Raw genomic sequence first — 19,026 nt, 5'->3', positions numbered from 1 at the left:
TGCAATGTTGCTTACTTCGCCCTTCGAGTTCCGCATGTGTCTTTTCATCTTAAGCTCATAAGCTGAATGCCAGATCTATCAGCTCGAAACGAAACAAAAAATCAGTTTATCAACAATTAAAAGTGACTTCAATAAGTCCCAACTTTGACTTAATGTACTGAAATGAAATCAGGTGATTTGCTGCGCAGTGCAGTGTATTTCCACCAGTCACCTATTTCATACCATGGCCCTAACAATGACACTACAAAGATATCACCAGACACCTACATACGAAGTACTCACTTGACTTCGATGATATTACTAACACATCTTGGCCGTCCACGCGGATATGCACGTTGACGCCACAAGGAGCGAAATCAGCTGCTAGCGTATCATCCCTGACAATTTCACATTAACTCAACTGGAACTATTTTACTACACAATCACCACTTTAAACTAGCATCCGAATATCTATACACTCCCATTTATATACTCAATGCCCTGCTGGAAATGGCTTCGACGCAGATCGCCCATCTCCAAATGGCCCTGCCCGAATAATTCCAGCCCGACTTTCCCCGCTCCCGAAGCGGCTAGCGGCTGTCTAGCCGTCGCGGGGCGGCAAACGTTGACTTTGCCGCCGCGGACATCTCCATCGACATCTCCTGGCAGCCCAGGCACGTCTTCGTCAGAACGGGCTCATGACGGGCTTCAAATGGGGCCCGAGCTGATGGAGAGTCTCAAGCGGAATGTCGCTTCGGAAGAGGGACCCATAGAGTTCGAGTCTCGCGGGTCCGACGGTCAAAGGAAGAAACAGAGGCTGAATCAGGAGTCCAAGTCTGCTACTCGCGTCGAGGGAGCTGGGAATCAAGTAACTGGGACGGGTCACACTAAGGGAGTAGAGCTTTCAGATCGCGACGTACGTGATTTTGCCTTGCATGTGGCGTTGCAGGGTGGTTTGGATGAGATTGTGAAGGCTCTGCTAGCCGGAGGTGCTGATGTGGAGCTCCAAGACCCTCTTGGGCGCACCGCCATATTTTACGCCGTTCTGGGGAATGAAGAGTCACTCAGGTTAATTTTGAGTCGACAAGCAAATATTCGACATAAAGATTATCGTGGTTTGACGCCCCTGCTTTATGCTGTATATCAACGTCGCGATCGGGCAGTACATATATTATTAGAGCATGGTGCAGATGTCACTGCAACAAACAACATCGGCGATAACGCATTACGATTATGTGTTGATATCCCATCGCCCAAATCTGCTTGCCAGGGAACAACAGAAGCGTCCTTGATCATGATGAAATTACTTCTGGAGTATGGGGCCGACTTGAATATCTGCAGTACGGCCTTTGACATGACTCCGCTATTGAACACAGCAGCATTCTCCGACTTTGTCGCAGGGGCACAATTATTGATTGAGAACGGAGCTGGCATCGAAGAAGTTGATCTCATGGACCGCACGCCACTCCTCAATGCCTGTAATACCTTCAAAACAACAGATGGGAGTATGGCACGGCTTTTACTACAAAAGGGTGCCGAGGTCGAACACAGAGACCATAAAGGCAGAACAGCTTTGGCGCTAGCCGCATCAAGAGGGCAAGACATGACAGTCCGTATTTTACTCCGGCATGGTGCAAATATCGAGGCTCGCGATCTCGTCCTTCGAACTCCGCTTATGCATGCCGTCCGGGAAGGCTGGCCCTCCGTGGCGATTGTACTTTTGGAAAATGGCGCCCGGGTGAATGTCATGCAAAGAGCAGGTCTTACGCCGTTGGCCGTGGCAATCAAAGCCCTTCGAAGAATCATCGAGCATTCAAAACGCCACTCCAATCAACGTCACGTCAAAGTCATCGGCCAACTACTATCATATGGGGCTGATGTGAATCTTCTGAGTGAAGAAGCTCGTCGCATTTTGAACGGGATTAGCCAGAGGAATGGAGATGGCTGGTCATTGTCTGAAAAGGTCGTTGCAGATGTGATAAAGGAGGCCGAAGCGTCGACCAGAAATTATTGAAGGACAAACGAACGGGAAATGACTTGTACAAAGACGATTCGACTCATCTGTATAAATGGCGAGGCTCCCAGTGCAATATACCCAAAGCAGTATTGATGACACGCTTTTTTGATATGTTTATATACCTCTACGCATTCATCTCATGAACCTCAGAAGACTTCACATGCATGCAAGCTACTAGTGGTGAACCAGTAACTCGAGGATATAAGGTCAAGGGAGGTCCCTTTTTTCTACTAGTAGCGCTCCCAGAAATTACTCCTGCTACAAACCACTACTAAATTACTAGTAGTAGAAATTAAGTAATTTAGGTAGTAGTCTGCTCAGAATGTGAATGCCTTCACTGATACTTGGCTTGAAATTCAAAAGGCAAATACTATCGTGTTCTCATTAACATACCCGAAACAGTTTCTGCTCTCCCTACAGCAGTGCTAGTTAGCAAACCAATCTTATATCATCCAAGCTGATATAGTGCCTGATATAATGGCAAAAACCCTAGTATGCCCTATATACTACTAAACGCCATAAGCCCTTTGTCCAAACCCCTCAATACTACCAGACCTCGTCAAAAGTGGCTCGCGTTCCCAGTTGCTAGAATATACATCGTGATGATCCTGCCTAGTCTCGATCGTCGAGCTAGATCTCATGCTGAGCCTGGTCTTCCAGCTGACAAATCCAACCAAGGCAACACCAACAAAAGCTACCATAATCGTCAAGCCAATATTCACAGGCACAGGATTACTGTCAAACACTTTCAGAGTAAGCGCGTCAAGACCAGCTTGCGCGAAATTCCCCACGCCAGCGAGACAAATTATGAGACCGTAGACCTTCCCGAACGTCTGAAAGCCAAATACCTTCGCCGCGTAGTCAGAGACGGCTGTATAATAAAAAGGCCTGTACAAGACGAATAGGGTGATGTTCGCGTATGCGGCCCCGCGACTATGCGGTATACAGCCAAGTAGACCAATGGCTGTAGCGATTGAAACGAGGACTGCGAGGACAGTACGTGTTCGTAGAGTATCGAGAAATGTTCCGATGAACGGAATGGAGAGTAGACCACCAACTGGCAACATGATGTCGAAAACAGAGTTGATGGAACGAGCTTGAGAAGCGGATCCGAGGAGATACGTATATTGCGAATGAAGAGATGCGACGAAGTAATTGATTCGGAGCATCATGAGCACGGTGAATATAGTGATTAATGTGAACCAAGGAGTTCGTATCTGAGACAGGGCACTTTGGCCGTGTAGGACTCCCCAAACACCACTTGTTTGTGTCTTCGGTGCATTCGGTGGTTCTGGTGCTGCTCTGGAGCCGTTTGGCTGAGAGCGGACAGGGCGTGGTGAAAGCGCTCGATGAGGGGTTGCTGGATTGCTGAAAGCCGAATCATCAATGAGGGAAGCTGTGTCGTTATCTAAAAGATCTTGGATTTGATGGACAATATTTTGACGCTGAGCGCGCCGACTATTCAGCTGTCGCTCACCCTCGGCAGTGTCAATCGCCCTGTCGATCTGATCGTTTCTTTCCTCTGTCATCTGCGTCTCAGCATGTTGAAGTAGCTCTCCGGCGGTTTTGTATGAAGTCGCAGGCATGATGGCGAGATTGACTACCGCGATGAATATGGGAACAACGAGATAGGCGAGGAAGAACTTCTGAACTGAGATGTATCCCTTTGTGCTCTCATTCGCCAAGCGAAAGAGTAAGAATAGAGAGCTGGATGCATCAAAAGCCCCAGTCAACGAGGAAAGTATCAGCCCTGAACGGGCCGGGAATGTATTAGACAATTGAAAAGATGCAATGAAGATGAAAGGTCCACCCAAAGCTAGAAGGAGATATCCTGGAATATACCCATCGAAGGGTAATTTATGCGCAAATGCGAATAAGATGGCACCGAGAGCGAGAAGTAGACTGCCAATAAGCGCACTCACTCGCGGGCCCCAGGAATCAAGAATCGTTCCCACTGGAAGAGCAGAAACATTGGTTGCTGCGGCAGCAATTGTGAACATCAAGTTCAACCTGAAGTATAATCATGAGCATGGGGAAGCAAATGCTTATGCAATGAATATATCACGGCTTACCGAATCTCCTGGCCGTCGCAGACGTGAACATTTTGTTCAAGTTCCGCCTGAGTACAATAGTTTCGATAGACATTTTCTTTTATAAGTACAGGCTTCAGTGCTGCGAAACCAAATATGATCCCGGCAGCGAGAAAGCAGTACACAACTGCCAAACAAACCTGGGCTATGAGATAGAAGGAATGTTAGCGATGAAACACCCCCGGCTGACCATGGAGACTCGGCATACCGATACGCTTAGCGGGGCTCACTTCAAAGGCACCGGTAGTTTCCGACAACCCATCCTTAAACCTGTTGGACCTGGGCTCGGACACAGCCACGGGCCCCGGTGTCCACCCCCGCTCGGCAGGACTGTCCCGCGTCGTCGAAAGGTTAGCCAAAGAACGATCATCACGATCGTCACCTCTTTCACTCCAGGCGGGACCAGCGTATGGATTAAAATTGAGTCTGCTGTAAGTAGAGGGGAAAGATGAGGAGAGAGACTCCGGTAGGTCCAGGTCCTGATCCTCATCGGACTCTTCATCGGTGGAACCATGCTCTTCCGCTCGTCCCCGAAGAAAAGCAGCGGGATTCCGCTCCCATCCTTCGAGGAAAGATATGCGGTTGAGCGACATCTTCCTCTTCAGCGGAACATTTGCAACATTAAAGACAAGTGGATGATTGAATGATGATCCCTTGTTGAAGAGGAATGAAAGAAAATCAAGAATCCGGGGAGGTCAGGTGACTTCCCCCGCTCATTGCGTCGTGCCTTCCGAATTCAAATGTCCAAACTTGGCAACCATGACACGTGGTTTAAGCTTAAACTGTCTTCTGTTTACATTTAAGTATATATTCTCTATATTTATATCGAGGATGCTGAAGAGATTTACAAAGCTATTTATGTGTAAAGCTTGTAGTCATATGTACCAATATACCTATAGTTAACTAGTTATAAGGTATACATAGTTAGTAGCTGTAGACTAACTGCGGGTACGTAAGACTACATGGACACCGATACAATAGGAAGCTGAGCACCTCGGCTGATCAAGTTGAATGGCTCACTGAATGAAATTGTGGCGTGGGAAATGGATATCTAAATGAGACAAATAATCATTGGTAGAGCTCTATAACGGGCGCCGTCTACTGTAAGATGATGAACCGCCAACGCGTATACTTCGTATAGCCTCGTATAATTACCACTGAACTTTTAGCACGAGTGTATTACCATTTGTGAAAAGATGAATCCCGACTTTACTCATAAGGTTATGGTACTTTGTACTCCGTAAATCCACCATTAACTCAACTAGTATCGAGTCTAATCTCTGCATCTCTCAGAATATGCCCGTTTTGGGTTACCGCCGGTACATCATCTGAAAAAGGAAGCTGAAAGACTCGGCATCTGGCCCTCCCCACACTCATCCGGACGAACGCACACTACTCTGGCGAAATCTCCGGAAGACCTCATTTAACTTCAAAGTTTGTGGGCTGCAGACGCGTCACGGGATACTCCCTACAGCTGGGCAGTCTACTGTAAAGCATTTCCATCGAATCAGAGAATCGGCTTCATGGCCCTCGAGCCCCCAACGATCGACAGGGTTTGACGGGTCCGGAGTACGCCATCCACGGGTCTAACGAAATGAAACCCGAAGCAAATCGCGGCCAGTGCCGAATTACCTGCTTCATTTGCCCCCACTCGGGCTTTTCTGTACCACCGAGGACTGGATCTTCTTGTGCTATGTACCAGCTCTGCGGCATTTTGTCAGGTACGGGTACTCCATACGTGAGGGAGTTGATCCCGGCGTCGCCGACCCAATGATCGTGTTGTCTCCAGTACGAAGATTGAGGGGCGATACAGTATTTATCTATTACAGGGCACGAAGTTGTGCTGGAATTCTCGACCACTCCCGCATGGGCGGCTGTTGAGTCCCGGCAATGTGGCTGACATTAACGGACACGTCCCCTGAACCAGGTAATTCGGTGAATGATGTCTGGTTCCAGTGGGTGGCAGTTTTCGCCCCCTGAATAGGCTAAATTTATACCGCAAAGCTTGACGTTAATCCGGAATTCTCAGGATTGCCAGTATTCTGTAAGCATAATGTCCAATAATTTTGATTCGTTCTGTATGATTTCACTGGCCTGTTGATTACAAAGATCTTATGATGACGAGCGGACTTAACAAAAAAACTATAATCTCCGAATGCAAACTCAGTCGTTCCGCTCAACCGTGATTGGTTTTAATGCATGCCTTATTGCGCACAATGAAATATCGGAATTATACGCAAATGCCAAAAAGCAAGCACAAATCTCCTATAATATAATTCGTACACACAGAGCTGGTAATTAAATGTTCAATCTTCATCGTGCTTACTCGCTTGTTTTCGCCCGGCCCGAAGTCTGTTCTTGCGTCTCGGCCACGCACTGCCAGATCTTTCTGGTTCGGGAAACGATCGGTTTTGATCGGGGGAAAAGAGCAAAGTTTGTGAATGCGTGGGGGCAGACACACCAACCAAATGAAGCAGGAGACTGTCAAAACACTGGATGAGTGGGGATGCGTTGCAATCATCCAGGCCACCGCTGGACTATTTTTTTCTATCAGGCTTGTTCTTGAAACCCGCTCGACCCAGTAAGATCAAAATACACCCACCCTACTCCTTATGCACAAGGAAAACCTCCTGGTTGAAGCTAATCTCCAACTTCCCGAATATTCGCTGATTGCTTACTCCAAAAAATAAAATAAAAAATAACCCACGACTCGCCATGATCTACCAATGCCATTTCTTGATCCCCACTCTCTCCGCTTGAGATATTGAATTCGCACTCCATCAATCATCCAGGATCGTACCCCGGTGCGTGACCGTCTTTATTTATCTCGTGTCCTCGGGCCTGGTATACCGAGTTATGTTTCCTTTCTGGAAACCTTCCCTCTTCGTGTATCTCCCTGCTACTGTCGCTGCGTGATGAGGGGATGGTGAGTGCCAATTCGATGCCCTACACCAATGCCCTAATCACAGATTTATTAACGTACACTATGAACATAGCCTCACCTGTCGGCTGCGACATTTAAAATGTATGTTCTTCTTTCTCTCTGTTCCTGTTCTAGCAAAAGCTAACGCTGATAATAGGTGATAAATCGGGAGCAAAATGTCTGCGGTGCCAGAGATCTGGCCGCGAGTGCGTGCCGGCTCCCGGCAAATCTGAAGAGGTTTCTTTTCGCCATGGCCAGAATCCATCTCTACGCGGAAAGGGTCCCCCGAGATACGGAGAAAGCGATCTAGCCTTTCCAGATGATCAAGTTTGGATCGAAACCTCATCCGAATGTGTGTGAAATGAAATTTTAGCTCTGGAGGATTCGAACTAAGTGAAAATTAACTTTATACCCTGCAGATTCTTTCAAAGATGAAACAGACCAGACTGCATCAGAGTATCATGTTGTATCTGTGACAGAACCTAAATCGGCTTCGAGGTCTCCCTCAGAGGCCCGTTCAACGCCCTCGTCCACCATGGACCCTTCTATTCCTGGTCCTGGGAATTCTTCCATTCCTCTTTATGTTTCAGATTCTCGTGGCTCACGCTCAACATCTGCAAACTCACCTATTTCATCCACTACGCCCGTTGTCCAGGCAAGACTGGCCAGTATCAATGAAGCATATTTACTTCGTCATTACCAACAGCATCTAGCACCATGGGTGAGTTTCGCTTATTTTGGATTCTATTTTGGACCCCTTCTTCAATGATATCAATCTAATGAATGGCCAGCTTGATGCCGGGGATCCTGAACACCGATTCACTTCGGACGTGGCGCACCTTGCCAGTCGATGTCCTCTGCTACTATACGCCTGCATCGCAGTATCAGCATGCCATCTCTCCAGGACGGCAAACACGATCTCTCCGGAGGTTGCCGATAGTTATCATGAACGCTGCGTCTCAATAATGCTACCAGTTCTCGACAAACCCGAATTTGATATCGGCATCGACATCCTTCTCAGTTCCACAGTTATTCTGCGCTTCTTCGAACAAATCTCTTGTACGTCAATTCACAAACTCATAAATATCCCCTAATTTCCTCCCCCCACATAATTTCCGACGAGATCTTCTCCCGGTGCCCCGGCTAACCCGCTCAACAGCCCACACCCCTTCAAATGACCCGCAACGCCACCTTCTCGCAGGATCTGTCTACATCAGCTCCCATGTGGACTGTGCTATCTCCGGCGGTCTTGCCTCGGCCTCCTTCTGGGTTTTCGTTATTCAAGACATCCAATTCGCACTTACGTATCAGAAATGTCTTCGGCTAACATTTGCCCCCTTTGATGACCGGCTTCGCCGTTGGTGGGTCGCCAAGCCGATTCTTAGCGATGGCGACTGGGTGAACAGGGCGATCTGGATCCTTGCTGAGACGATCGATTTCTGTTATAACGTCTCTGGTCGAAATTATGGTGGTCATTTAGGTGTTGCTGGGGAAGAAGCTCTTAAACAGAGGATTTTACAATGGGAAACAGGGAGACCTGATACTTTTGTTCCATTGCATATCTCGCCGCCAGATCATGCGCGAGGTAAACCGTTCCCGGTCGTGTTGTACACGAGTTTATGGCATTGTGAGTTTCCCGATTCTGATAATGCTGGTTTAATTTGTGCGCGGTGTGAAGTGGATGTGTCGGCAAGAATTGTGGAGTTGAAGCTAATTTTGGGTTTCTGCTTGGCAGCTACGGCGATGCAACATCTTTGCCTTGCCAAGGCACTAATGTTGATCCGTGAGACGGAGGTTCATGATAATCTCTCACCGCAGCAGCGAGTGGATATTAAGGTGGGTAATTCTAACGTTGTGGCTATCGTTGTGGTTGTATTGTAACTGTTTCTCATCTTATATTTCATAGACACGCATTACAGAGAACCTCAACTATCTCTTTGGAATTGCTCTCTCGGCTGATGATGAGCCATCATTGCGGATCATGGCATGTCATGCCTTATGTGCATGTGCGTTTATCCCACATATTGATATCTGACTAGCGTGTTTCGTGCTAATATTGGTTTCGATGGATTACAGGCAGCTCCTGGATAGACGAGCCTCTTGCTCAAAATTTATTGTTCGATCTACTCCGTCGGACTGAAAGAGATAATGGATGGCCATGGGCATATGTTGAACAAAGGATTCTTCAAACGTGGCAGGGAAATTCTCGATGAAGTAGTTATATACCCATACTGTTCAGTTCAATTAGCGAATGATGAAAAAAGTTTGCTCCAACTTGCGGATGTTTTTTGTGTATATCTTCCAAGATAGGTTGTGTAACGCACTCTGTGACAGGGACCGGGTAGGTATTTCCTAAGAACACCTGCTTCATGGCGCCGGTGCTGGCGCAGTCAACAAGACTGCGAGCAGAATGGGAGGCTGTCGAGTTGTGATTCTGCACGGGAGAACGACCAAAGAAAGTGGATTTCCCGCACAGCTCTCGTTTCTCCAGGTATAAACAGTACCTACTGTTTATATAGGCTGAATGGAGCCGAGATCTGTACTGAAGTTGACAGCGATTCGCATGGAGTACCTGACACTGCTCGCATCGCAGTGTTGGACTCCAGACTGTTGTGGTCGGACCACAACTGTCTCATGTCCGCACTCTACAGCAAATGTGAGCGGAGGACGTCCCAGGATATCCGTAATTTCCGGATCTGCACCACGTTCCAGAAGTAGATTCACCATCGCCTCATGACAGTCTTCTACGGCCCAAAATAGGACCCGGTCGAATAGCTTGCTCAGTCCGTTTCTGGGGTATTCGGTACATTTCACGTTCACATCGGCCCCTGAGTCCAACAGCAATCTCTTATTCAGAACTGCTAACAGCAAGGGCTGTACCCAGTCCTCATAGTCCCATCTAGTGCAGCGTGGTATCTCGGATATATCGAACTCCGGAGGCGTATTGCTCTGAAGTAATATTTCCACCATTCCTCGATTCCCATGTTCCACAGCGAAGGCCAATGCTCTCGTACGCTGAACCATGCTCGTTCCGTGGATCAAGAGTGGGAGTATATTCTCATAATCTTGGATAACCGCCGCAAGCAACGGCGTCTCTGATGTTCGGGAACACGGAATCAAGTGGATCCGCGCCGTATGCAAGTAATAGCGATACCAATTCACTCATTCCATTCCTCGCCGCCAGTAGTAGGGGCGTTCCTTGAAAACTACCGAAACTTCCAGATAGATTGATTTGCACTCTATGCTTGAATAATAACCGGACCACGGAGACTTGTCCCATCTTCACAGCGGCGAACAGTCTCTTTCATCAAATCTTCTTTGCTATCCTCATTACCATCTTCTCGTACAGCTAAGAGAAGAAGCTCAACTATATCCATGTATCCCTGAGATGCCGCTAATCCCATAGGTCGGAGGGTAACAAAGCTTCGAATACTCTGCCTGGCACCGACAGACAGCAAATATTCGACTATAGAAACATGGCCATTGGCAGCGGCTAGTGCCAGCAACGTAAACTATTCAGGGTTTTTGGTGTTTGGATTGACGCCACGATCGATCATATAGCGGACAATATCTAAATGGCCCTCCTGGGCTGCCAATGAGATCGGATGTGGTCGGAAGTCGTGGTATACGTGTAGACGTTCGATACCGAACCGGATGGTTGACGGACCTTCTTCACGAAATTCGCCTCTGGCTTGGTTTTTGGTAAAGGCGCGCCTGCAAATAGGGATTTCTGTAGTGTGTCCATTCGACCGGAGTGTGCGGCCCATTCTAAAGCGGAGCTATTGTTATAGAGTACATTGTGTCGGTACAGGATAGGTGTGCAGATTTGTTGGAGATGGCGGTTTGTTCGCGCCAATGCGGCGAGGGATGACTCCGATGAAAACGAGGTAATTTGGAGAATGAGCTCATCGGGTAAACTCTCTATCCTAGACATTGTGCCGGGGGAAAGAGTCGATGGCTAATGGGGGCAAATAAACTGAGGGTGTTGTTGGTTAAATTTGTTAGATTGACGAGAGAAATGAGTTCCCCGCAGTGTCTGATACCAAGGGCGATGCAAGCTAAGCTTTGTTAGGCCATGGTTGGTAAACTAGACACAAGCTTGAAGTAGTTGATAGGCGAAATCACAAGAATTCAAGGCCGATGTCTAGTGTCTGTCACTTGGAGACCAGAATTAGCCCTAATCCTCTGGCTGATGTCGGTGGCAATGGAACCTCACCGTCGTTAAAAACTAGCATTCTATACTATGTTTGATGCAGCCTCACTTCATTGGGTATTCCAGGCGAAAAATACTAATATTTCCAGACCTCAGCTGGAAAAAAAAAATCAATAATATCATGTACAATACATCGAAAACCCAAATCCAAACTCCAACCCCAGAGACAACCACACCATAAATAAAATTAAAACTGGAATCTCTCATCGAAAGAAAACGGAATCGTAAAAAGACCCTCATCCATCAAAGTCTCCAAAGCAAAGAAGTTATTCGGATCCAAAGCTGGATCGAACCCGATTTCGTTTCCGGTCATATTTACACCTGGCGTCATGGACATGTTTAATGGCATATCCGGGAATGTAGCTGTACTTGATTGTGTAGATGATGTGTAGGGTTGGGAATATGATTGATAGAATGAACGATTTGGATCTTCGATTGCGGTTCTGGTGCTTGTTGATGAGATTGATGGGTGTTGAACTGGAATTGATGGGCAGAAGGAGGTTGGTGTTGACCAGTTTGAGTCTGGTCTTGGAGTATGGTTTAATGGGTCGAGTCTTGTTGGTGGATTTGGTGTTGGTGTTGGTGGGAGGCCTGGGGTTAGACTTGATGGGGTGTAGACTGTTTGATTTTGACGTTGAGAATTTGTTTCGCTTGGTTCTTTGCTTGTTTGGCCTGATGATGCTACTATGCTGAGAAGCTCAAGAGGGGTTGTGCTTGCTCCCATCTAGAGTGGTTGTTAGTAGGTGATTCTTTCTTGAAGCTGGTGGCACATACTGGATTCTTGGAGTTGGTGGGTTCAGTGTTTGTTTCAGCAACGAAAATTTCTCTCAGCGCGGGGCCATTGTCTTTTTTCTTCATGAACCAGGTTCGGAGCATGGTAATGATGTTTCCAAATTTCGCTGCGGCCCGGCCTCCATCTAGTGACGCGGCGTTTCGATAATGATTCGTGACGTGGTCCAGGTAATACTCCAGCTTCAAACTTTCCATGTCAATCACCTGACCTATACGGCTTTCTGGCGAAGTGAGGAGATAGTATATCTTGATCAAGCTGACAAATGGATATGATGTCCGAGCTAGCGCGACAGTCGGTAGACATGTCAGTCTGTCTGGATCGACGTTCATGATAATATCAAAGGCGCGGTGAATCGAGCTGATGCATGTGGTGAGAGCATCAATGAGTGGGGCAATAGCGGCTGTCGGAAGTTTTTCGCCCGAAGGAGACTTGACTATAGAGTTGCTCTTGCAGTCAATACTCATCGCAGTTTCATGGACAAATAGATTGAGTACATGGAAAGTGTGTGCGAGCACGTCTATCGGATATCAGCAAGGGGCCAACAGTGATGGATTTGGGTTAACTCACCGGAGTAAACATCATCAGGAATATCTTTCCTCCATTGTGTTAATTGGTTAGAAAATCCTCGGATGGTATATCGGACCTTGCTATCAGAGAAAGATGCCAGGGTCGCCGTGTCATCAGCGAGAAGTTGCATACTGGCGTCCTCCATAATGAAAGCTAGTTTCACCCACCAGACTGCATGATGGTCACTGGGCAAAGAATCGGGATGTTTTTGCAGGATATCAACACATTCATCCATGTATGCGGACCATCTCAAGAGCTGAGGTCGCCTTAAAGCAGTAGATACTCTGTCGAAATTAGTTCTCTGGAACACAGCAACCTGCATTGAACCTGACTTACTGTACCGACATGAAATAGCAACCTAACCAAGTTCGTCTCGCCTCTGGTCCTTTCATATCTCCAGGTGGTTTCTTGATCAATTGTTCACGCAGTTTCATAAATGGCCTTGGTTCGGTACTAGCATAACGATTTAAACCAAGGTCCATGCAAAGGATGACAGCCAGATGCACCAGCTGATAGAATTTCAATTCTTCCAATTTATCTGGTGGCATATACCAGATAGAGCAGACCATCAAAGCTTGTGCCAGTTCCAGACACTTCTCACCCTTAACTACCACGCGATCGGCAATCGTTTGATAAGCTTCATTAAGCAGTGACATTTGTACATCTTTCTGGAAAGGACCAATTGCCGAAGCAAGAATGGCTAGGAAAAGAGCTGGTTTGTCACGACGGATGTCGCCCATAGTTGTTTCAGGCGAGAAGACCACGAACGGCATTTCCGGTGCCATTCGAGTGACATACCGATCGAATGCGGCCTTAGCGATTTCCAAGTCCACAATTCCCTTGTCGATAACGTCGGAAAAGGTATTTGAAGATTCGTTGTGTGGTGCTACTTCACCACTAAACGGACCACGCCAATGTACTGGTTCCGAGGGCTTTGGAAGTTGTTGTGCTGAAGGGCTATTTGCACGAGGATACTGTGACACGAGAAATCCATCATGATTGCGTTTAACTCCAGTCGTTGGATTTTCTTCATGTAAGGAGGGTCTTGGTCGTTGCGGAGGACCCATAAAAGGTTTGTTATGAGAAGCCTGTAAAGTCGCAGTTAATGCATCAATTTTCCGCTCCAGTTCTGTCACCCGACTATCCGTCTTTTTCTGGCGTTTCCTTGTCGGCGCAGTCGTGATGCAAGTACGTTGCGCCTTGGCGCAGCGCTTGCATGAGCCATCTGGGTGATTTGGATCTGGATCACAACGGACTTTCAGATGGCGACATGGTTCACAAGCGCGGGGCCGTTTAATGTCCTCAGGTTCGGCTGACGCCTCGGCTGTGTGTGACATATTATAGCCGGGCTGGCCCCCGATTGGCGGCGCATTGCTCTGAGGGCCGCCTAGTTGGAGCGAGGGTGGCTCCGGATAGTCGGATGGCATTTTTGGATTTCTCCTGTTGGGAGTAGTCGGTCGGCACGGCGAAAATGATGCCGGTCAAGTATTGTAGACACGATCTCACGCGGTGTTGCGGAGACTTCTGCGGGGCCTAATTGATCGGCCTGTGGAGTGACTCAATGCCAGCAGATATAGATACTCCGTACAACTACCTCATTCGATCAATCAAGTTTCAAATCGCAGCCCTGGTGCTCGTTTGGTGTGGATGGCCCCCACGAGGGAATGTTGTTGCGTCGTAAAGTAGAAGCTCGGAGGACGGCGGGAGAAAATACCGACCACCGAGATGGAACTTGGCGATTTCGATTGGTAGAATGTGCTTGGGGGAACAACTAGGCATAAGCCAATCCAACAATTCAAAAAGAAATTGATTGTGATACAAAAGCAGTCAGTTTCTTCACGTTCAAATCTCTCGTAAGGTAGTGGTCTTTGAAGGATGAAGTCGAAAGGATCTCGCCAGGCCACACATCAGCGCACGTGACATGGCCCGATGGGGAAGACATCGAAAGATGCGATTGATAGAGATGGGAACTTATGAGGATATGAAGGGAGTATAAGAATAGAGCAAATTATTGAGGGTATTCATAAAGTCGTGAGAGGGGATATACAAAATGAACGAGAGAAACAAAAAGAAATAGCTAATAGTCAAAACACCACGCCCAGTCAAAGCGACAAGATATACTCTTCTCAAACACCACCCAGGTCGAACCAGCAAAATGTCTTCCAAGTGTACCAAGTTTCACTTCTAGATAAGTCCCGTCTATTCCATTAGGAAACCTTGTGCACCGGGCACTCAGCTTTTCTTTCAAACCAATCCACAATGCAGTCCTTATGGAATTTGCACAAACACTCCAATCGAGATAGGACCTGCCCAACTTCATAGTCCTCCATACAAATTGTGCACTCTGCAATATTTCCTCCCTCTCCAAGACAGTCCTTCTCTGTCGCCACGAATGCCAGCATACGAGCCACGGGAGGAGACTGTGGGGGAGCTTCCTGGGTAGATGCCTGACTGCTGGGAGATCCACGGTTGGCTCCATACCCGTCGATACATTGTCGAATATGAGCTTCTCGGGATTCAACGGGGTGGTCCTCATCTAATGGTGGGAAGCGATTTCCACAAATAGGACAAATATCACGCTCAGAAACAGCCGATGGACGCTGGGTTGATTGCGAGGAGTTGAATATCGGGTACACCGGGTTAGATCGCCCAGTAGCGGACTCTCCTGTCTGCGGTTGGAAGTTTCGATGAAAGTCCTGCCGCACTCCATCCAAGCCTGAAGGGCGGTCGTTAGCACCAACAGTCAGACGGCCCTGCCGTGAGCTGCGGTTATCGGGCTAAGAAAAAATTGCATTAGTTCAGATTCAAGTAGGAAGAAAGGAAGGGAGCTTTTAGAAAAACTTACTGGCCAGAAGCTCCCCATTGTGGAGGACAAGGAATGAGTCGATCGGTGACCAGGTGGGCGAAGAGCCTCATATCCCAAAGGATTTGGGTTGGGATCTGGAACACATGGGTTGCATAGTCGTACTTCTTCCCCACCTCCCAAAGCAGGATTGAGGACAGGATTTGACACTGCCGCCTCATCGCCTGTTAAATCAATGACAGTTGGTTCGGCGGACGGGGATGAACCAGGCGGAGAAGTGGTCGATTCCGGTGGTCGAACGATGTATTGTCTGGGAATAGTAATTCTATGGGGCGAGCAAGCAGCACATACAACACGCCCACATTTCCTACAATGATGCTTTCGATACCAGAAGCTGAAAATCGTCCCGCAAATGGGACAACTTGTTACTTCGGCGTCAGGCTGCCATTTTGGAAGATTGACATCTTGAACTTGGAAGATGTCATCCAGAGTTATGTTTCGTCGGGTCTCATTTTGCATGGATAAAGAGCCTCGATCGCGGCGGCTGTGACTGGGACTCTCAGGAGCCGGCTGCCATCTCGGCATACTCATACTTGAGTATCGGTGATGATCGGATGGACGGGGCGCATGTAAGGACTCGCCTGAAGAATTCCGAGCTGAAAATGATCTATGTCGTCGGCTAGCATCATACAGCTCGGAGCTGGGGCGACGTGATGGGCCATTTAGATCGGAGTAATAGCGTGGCGGGCCCCCTGAAAATGGCCGAGGAGATACAGGTGATGCGCCATATATCAGATTGTCAATACTTCCCCGGGGATCGCGTGAGCGATTAGGGATAAACAAAGATGATGGGCGTCTCCTGGAGGCTGGGCTCTGAAGGCGTGGGTCGGCAGCTCCATCGGAAGAGTCCATTTCTGGGAATCTATAGCCGCCACCTTCCCCTGGCATGTCAGGCGCATCCCGTAATGGTCGAGTCCCTGATGCATGTAACCGGCCTGAGCCATGGCGAGGCCATTGCGTTTGAGCTTCCTCTTCCTCATCGGCTAGGGTTGTAGAAGCAGGGGGGGCCTCTTTGTGGAGCTGGGTATTCATCGGGAACATAACTAGATCGCTGCGATATTCTCCGTGACAATGATGCAGGTGACTGCTGCGAATTATCGATTCTGCTTGAATCGGGAGAGAGACTGATCTCAATGGCGGTATCGTATGTCGACCCAGCAGGGCCATGTCGATTTCGGGAACTGGAATCCGTTGATGTGGCAGATCGATGGGGTAAATCTGTCACTACAGTGATATCACGGCCAGCCGCTTCACTGGCATTCACTCGGGTAGATTTAGGCGGTTCGATCGACTGGACGTCGTCATCAGAATCAAGAATGATATGCGATGGTGCGGTTTCGGCCCGATGATCGTCCCGACTAGGGGGGATCCGTGTTCAGCGTCCGCCCATGGGATAAATCAATGCCACCACCAGGGCTAGTCACAGAACTTGAAGATGATTGAGTGCTTGGAAGGGACATGTTAAAAAACCACACCAGGGGACTCAAATAACAACCAAGTTCATAAAAAAAAAAGGGTCCAACAGGGCTGCGAGATCACTCTCGGCCGTAACCAGCCACTTCCTTCGTCATGAGATATGTGGGTGTGCACGTATGGAGGTAACGAGTATTCGATGGGGTGCGGCGAAGAAAAAGAGTCGAGTTGAACTTTGATCTGGACTAACTACAAGTGTGCTAGTTAGTTGTTGTGGCAATCACACGATGAGGCTCAGCGGTGCAGGTCTAGTCTCGTGATAAACAATTTCAGGGAGTTTGGAGTTGAAAGCACGGCTTGAATCTGAATCCGACTTATAAGATTGTAGCCATGTACTTCCCGGTCGACGTGACCAAGCATCCAGTCTCGGGGTCGTATAAAGGGAGGCCAACAGACGAGATGCGTGGTTTATTTGGCCAAGGAGTCGAAGATGTTAACTTTCCCGACTGTTGGCTTATCAGTGGGGCTATGTGCTTCATGGCGGTGAGGATGGGCAGAATGTCTCTGACGTCGCCACTGCTGAGTCATTATTTGCACTCATTCATTCAATATACAATGTTCTATCGGAGTACATTTGAAGATGACGTTTATAAAATACTAATTCAACAGCTGATTGTAGAGATACATCGAAGGTGCTGACATTCATACTATACTCCAGTATAGTACAGGGCTGTACTATTGATATGGCATGATAGCACGTGATCTGTATCCACCAATCAGATTCCTCAGTGAGGTTGTATACTTCATTCAGACCGTATGTACTGGCATGGGAATAGTTGTCTCGATACTACATTTAAAATCCCATTTATTTTGGTCAACTTTGCCTATATCTATACATCTTATCAATTTCTATAATACCAGAAAATCATAATAGTACTGCAAAGATAGGAACACACTGTGCATACTACTAATATGGCGAGCATCCACTCTACTTATCGTAGGCAGCAACCACAACAAGAAACAAGGTTGATTGGAATCAACCTTAGCTGGGCCAATACTCTCTTGGCTTTGCTCAACTTAACTCCTCACTTCTTTCCACTGTACTGCAACCTGGCTCAGTACAAATGGAATCCTTCCACGAGTGAGATCGTTTCTCTCCTCCATCCGTATCAATATTAACGTTCTAAATACCTTCTGCTCACCTGTCTTCCATTTTCTGGTTGGCAAGAGTCGCCCTCGCCATCAAGGGCTTTATGAAAGAGTCAATAAACAAGGAAGCCGTACTGGAAGATGTGGACGAGCACGTCTTTCCACGCCTCTGCGAGTTCGCCTACCGTGGCATCTACACAGCCCCAACCCTTGAAGCACATAGTGTTGACGCCGACATGTTGAAGAAGGAGGAGGAGGATGAAAAAGAAAATTCCGAAGTAGTGGTATCCGAATAAGAAAAATGATATACGGTTCAGTCTGTGGCAGTGTTATAATTGCATTGCTACTTTCGGCACGGAGGTAACTATCAGTGAAAATCCAGATATTATATTGCATGCAAAACTCTGCATGCTTGCAACGCGTCATCTCTTCGATGATCTGAGACTTACGTGTCTACGTTCTCTTCAACCGGGTTCTCCAGAATGGAGAGATATTACCGGCAAAGATATCGCTTGTTCTGGATCTATTGGATTTTGCTTATCCAGAGACAGAACCAATTAAACCTGGTAATGAAAGGACTTTGAGAGAACTGATGATCGCTTTTGTTGCGGCCAGGTCAAGAGAACTTGTTAGTTATGGACCGCAATTTTTTTTTTTTTAAAAAAAAAAAAACTCTCTTGATCAATGTGCAAAGATAGGCTCGGATCTGTCATTTCAAATTATCAAGAATATCTCGTTGCCGAATGAGGAGCACTAATTAAGGACGGTGTGGAAATTAATTTGGAGATACACCCTGAAAGAGAGTGGGATGCTACATATCAGAAGCCCACAGACTATGTTATGGCTTGAGGCGTTGAGGTGGATAAGCCTATTTGTCCTCTTGTTCCTTTCATCTTTCTTCGGAGCTTCGATGGGATCTCATGTCAGAGTTCAATTCAGATGTTCAGAGGAGAAACTTGTGAAACTATCATATAGAAAATTCGAAAAGATTTATCATGCAGTATCAAGCTAGTAAGCGC

The 19,026-nt window shown here is 47.5% G+C and overlaps 8 protein-coding genes across 8 annotated transcripts; 3 read left to right on the top strand and 5 right to left on the bottom strand.

Moving 5' to 3' along the window:
- Positions 1-475: 475 nt before the first annotated feature.
- N7469_005068 (ankyrin repeat domain-containing protein) lies at positions 476-1,993 on the top strand (the record flags this gene model as incomplete). Its single annotated transcript, XM_056643988.1, has 1 exon — positions 476-1,993. One exon carries the CDS (start codon positions 476-478, stop codon positions 1,991-1,993), a length of 1,518 nt encoding a protein of 505 aa, XP_056500802.1.
- Positions 1,994-2,505: 512 nt separating this feature from the next.
- On the bottom strand, positions 2,506-4,679 carry N7469_005067 (putative MFS transporter Fmp42; the record flags this gene model as incomplete). Its single annotated transcript, XM_056643987.1, has 3 exons — positions 2,506-4,006; positions 4,069-4,231; positions 4,295-4,679. The coding sequence occupies 3 exons, from the start codon at positions 4,677-4,679 to the stop codon at positions 2,506-2,508; spliced, it is 2,049 nt and encodes a 682-aa protein (XP_056500801.1).
- Positions 4,680-5,540: 861 nt separating this feature from the next.
- On the bottom strand, positions 5,541-5,799 carry N7469_005066 (uncharacterized protein; the record flags this gene model as incomplete). The annotated part of the gene is made up of 2 exons (XM_056643986.1): positions 5,541-5,672; positions 5,719-5,799. The coding sequence occupies 2 exons, from the start codon at positions 5,797-5,799 to the stop codon at positions 5,541-5,543; spliced, it is 213 nt and encodes a 70-aa protein (XP_056500800.1).
- Positions 5,800-7,001: 1,202 nt separating this feature from the next.
- Positions 7,002-9,222, top strand: N7469_005065 (Zn(II)2Cys6 transcription factor domain-containing protein; the record flags this gene model as incomplete). The annotated part of the gene is made up of 9 exons (XM_056643985.1): positions 7,002-7,012; positions 7,083-7,111; positions 7,167-7,361; positions 7,429-7,730; positions 7,801-8,068; positions 8,169-8,636; positions 8,745-8,845; positions 8,916-9,015; positions 9,086-9,222. The coding sequence occupies 9 exons, from the start codon at positions 7,002-7,004 to the stop codon at positions 9,220-9,222; spliced, it is 1,611 nt and encodes a 536-aa protein (XP_056500799.1).
- Positions 9,223-9,520: 298 nt separating this feature from the next.
- On the bottom strand, positions 9,521-10,943 carry N7469_005064 (uncharacterized protein; the record flags this gene model as incomplete). The annotated part of the gene is given in 4 exon segments (XM_056643984.1): positions 9,521-10,170; positions 10,296-10,521; positions 10,552-10,788; positions 10,806-10,943. The coding sequence occupies 4 exon segments, from the start codon at positions 10,941-10,943 to the stop codon at positions 9,521-9,523; spliced, it is 1,251 nt and encodes a 416-aa protein (XP_056500798.1).
- Positions 10,944-11,409: 466 nt separating this feature from the next.
- On the bottom strand, positions 11,410-14,009 carry N7469_005063 (putative C6 transcription factor (War1); the record flags this gene model as incomplete). Its single annotated transcript, XM_056643983.1, has 4 exons — positions 11,410-11,946; positions 11,997-12,532; positions 12,583-12,866; positions 12,919-14,009. The coding sequence occupies 4 exons, from the start codon at positions 14,007-14,009 to the stop codon at positions 11,410-11,412; spliced, it is 2,448 nt and encodes an 815-aa protein (XP_056500797.1).
- A 780-nt stretch (positions 14,010-14,789) lies between these two features.
- On the bottom strand, positions 14,790-16,477 carry N7469_005062 (phosphatidylinositol-3-phosphate-binding ubiquitin-protein ligase; the record flags this gene model as incomplete). Its single annotated transcript, XM_056643982.1, has 2 exons — positions 14,790-15,359; positions 15,428-16,477. The coding sequence occupies 2 exons, from the start codon at positions 16,475-16,477 to the stop codon at positions 14,790-14,792; spliced, it is 1,620 nt and encodes a 539-aa protein (XP_056500796.1).
- Positions 16,478-18,111: 1,634 nt separating this feature from the next.
- Positions 18,112-18,303, top strand: N7469_005061 (uncharacterized protein; the record flags this gene model as incomplete). The annotated part of the gene is made up of 1 exon (XM_056643981.1): positions 18,112-18,303. The coding sequence occupies one exon, from the start codon at positions 18,112-18,114 to the stop codon at positions 18,301-18,303; it is 192 nt and encodes a 63-aa protein (XP_056500795.1).
- Positions 18,304-19,026: the final 723 nt, after the last annotated feature.

The sequence above is a fragment of the Penicillium citrinum genome, assembly GCF_028827155.1.
Source record: "Penicillium citrinum strain IBT 23319 chromosome Unknown utg000004l:1.0-2404223.0:1.0-2405248.0, whole genome shotgun sequence".
Taxonomy (NCBI): domain Eukaryota; kingdom Fungi; phylum Ascomycota; class Eurotiomycetes; order Eurotiales; family Aspergillaceae; genus Penicillium; species Penicillium citrinum.
This window is presented reverse-complemented; position numbering and strand designations above follow the sequence as displayed.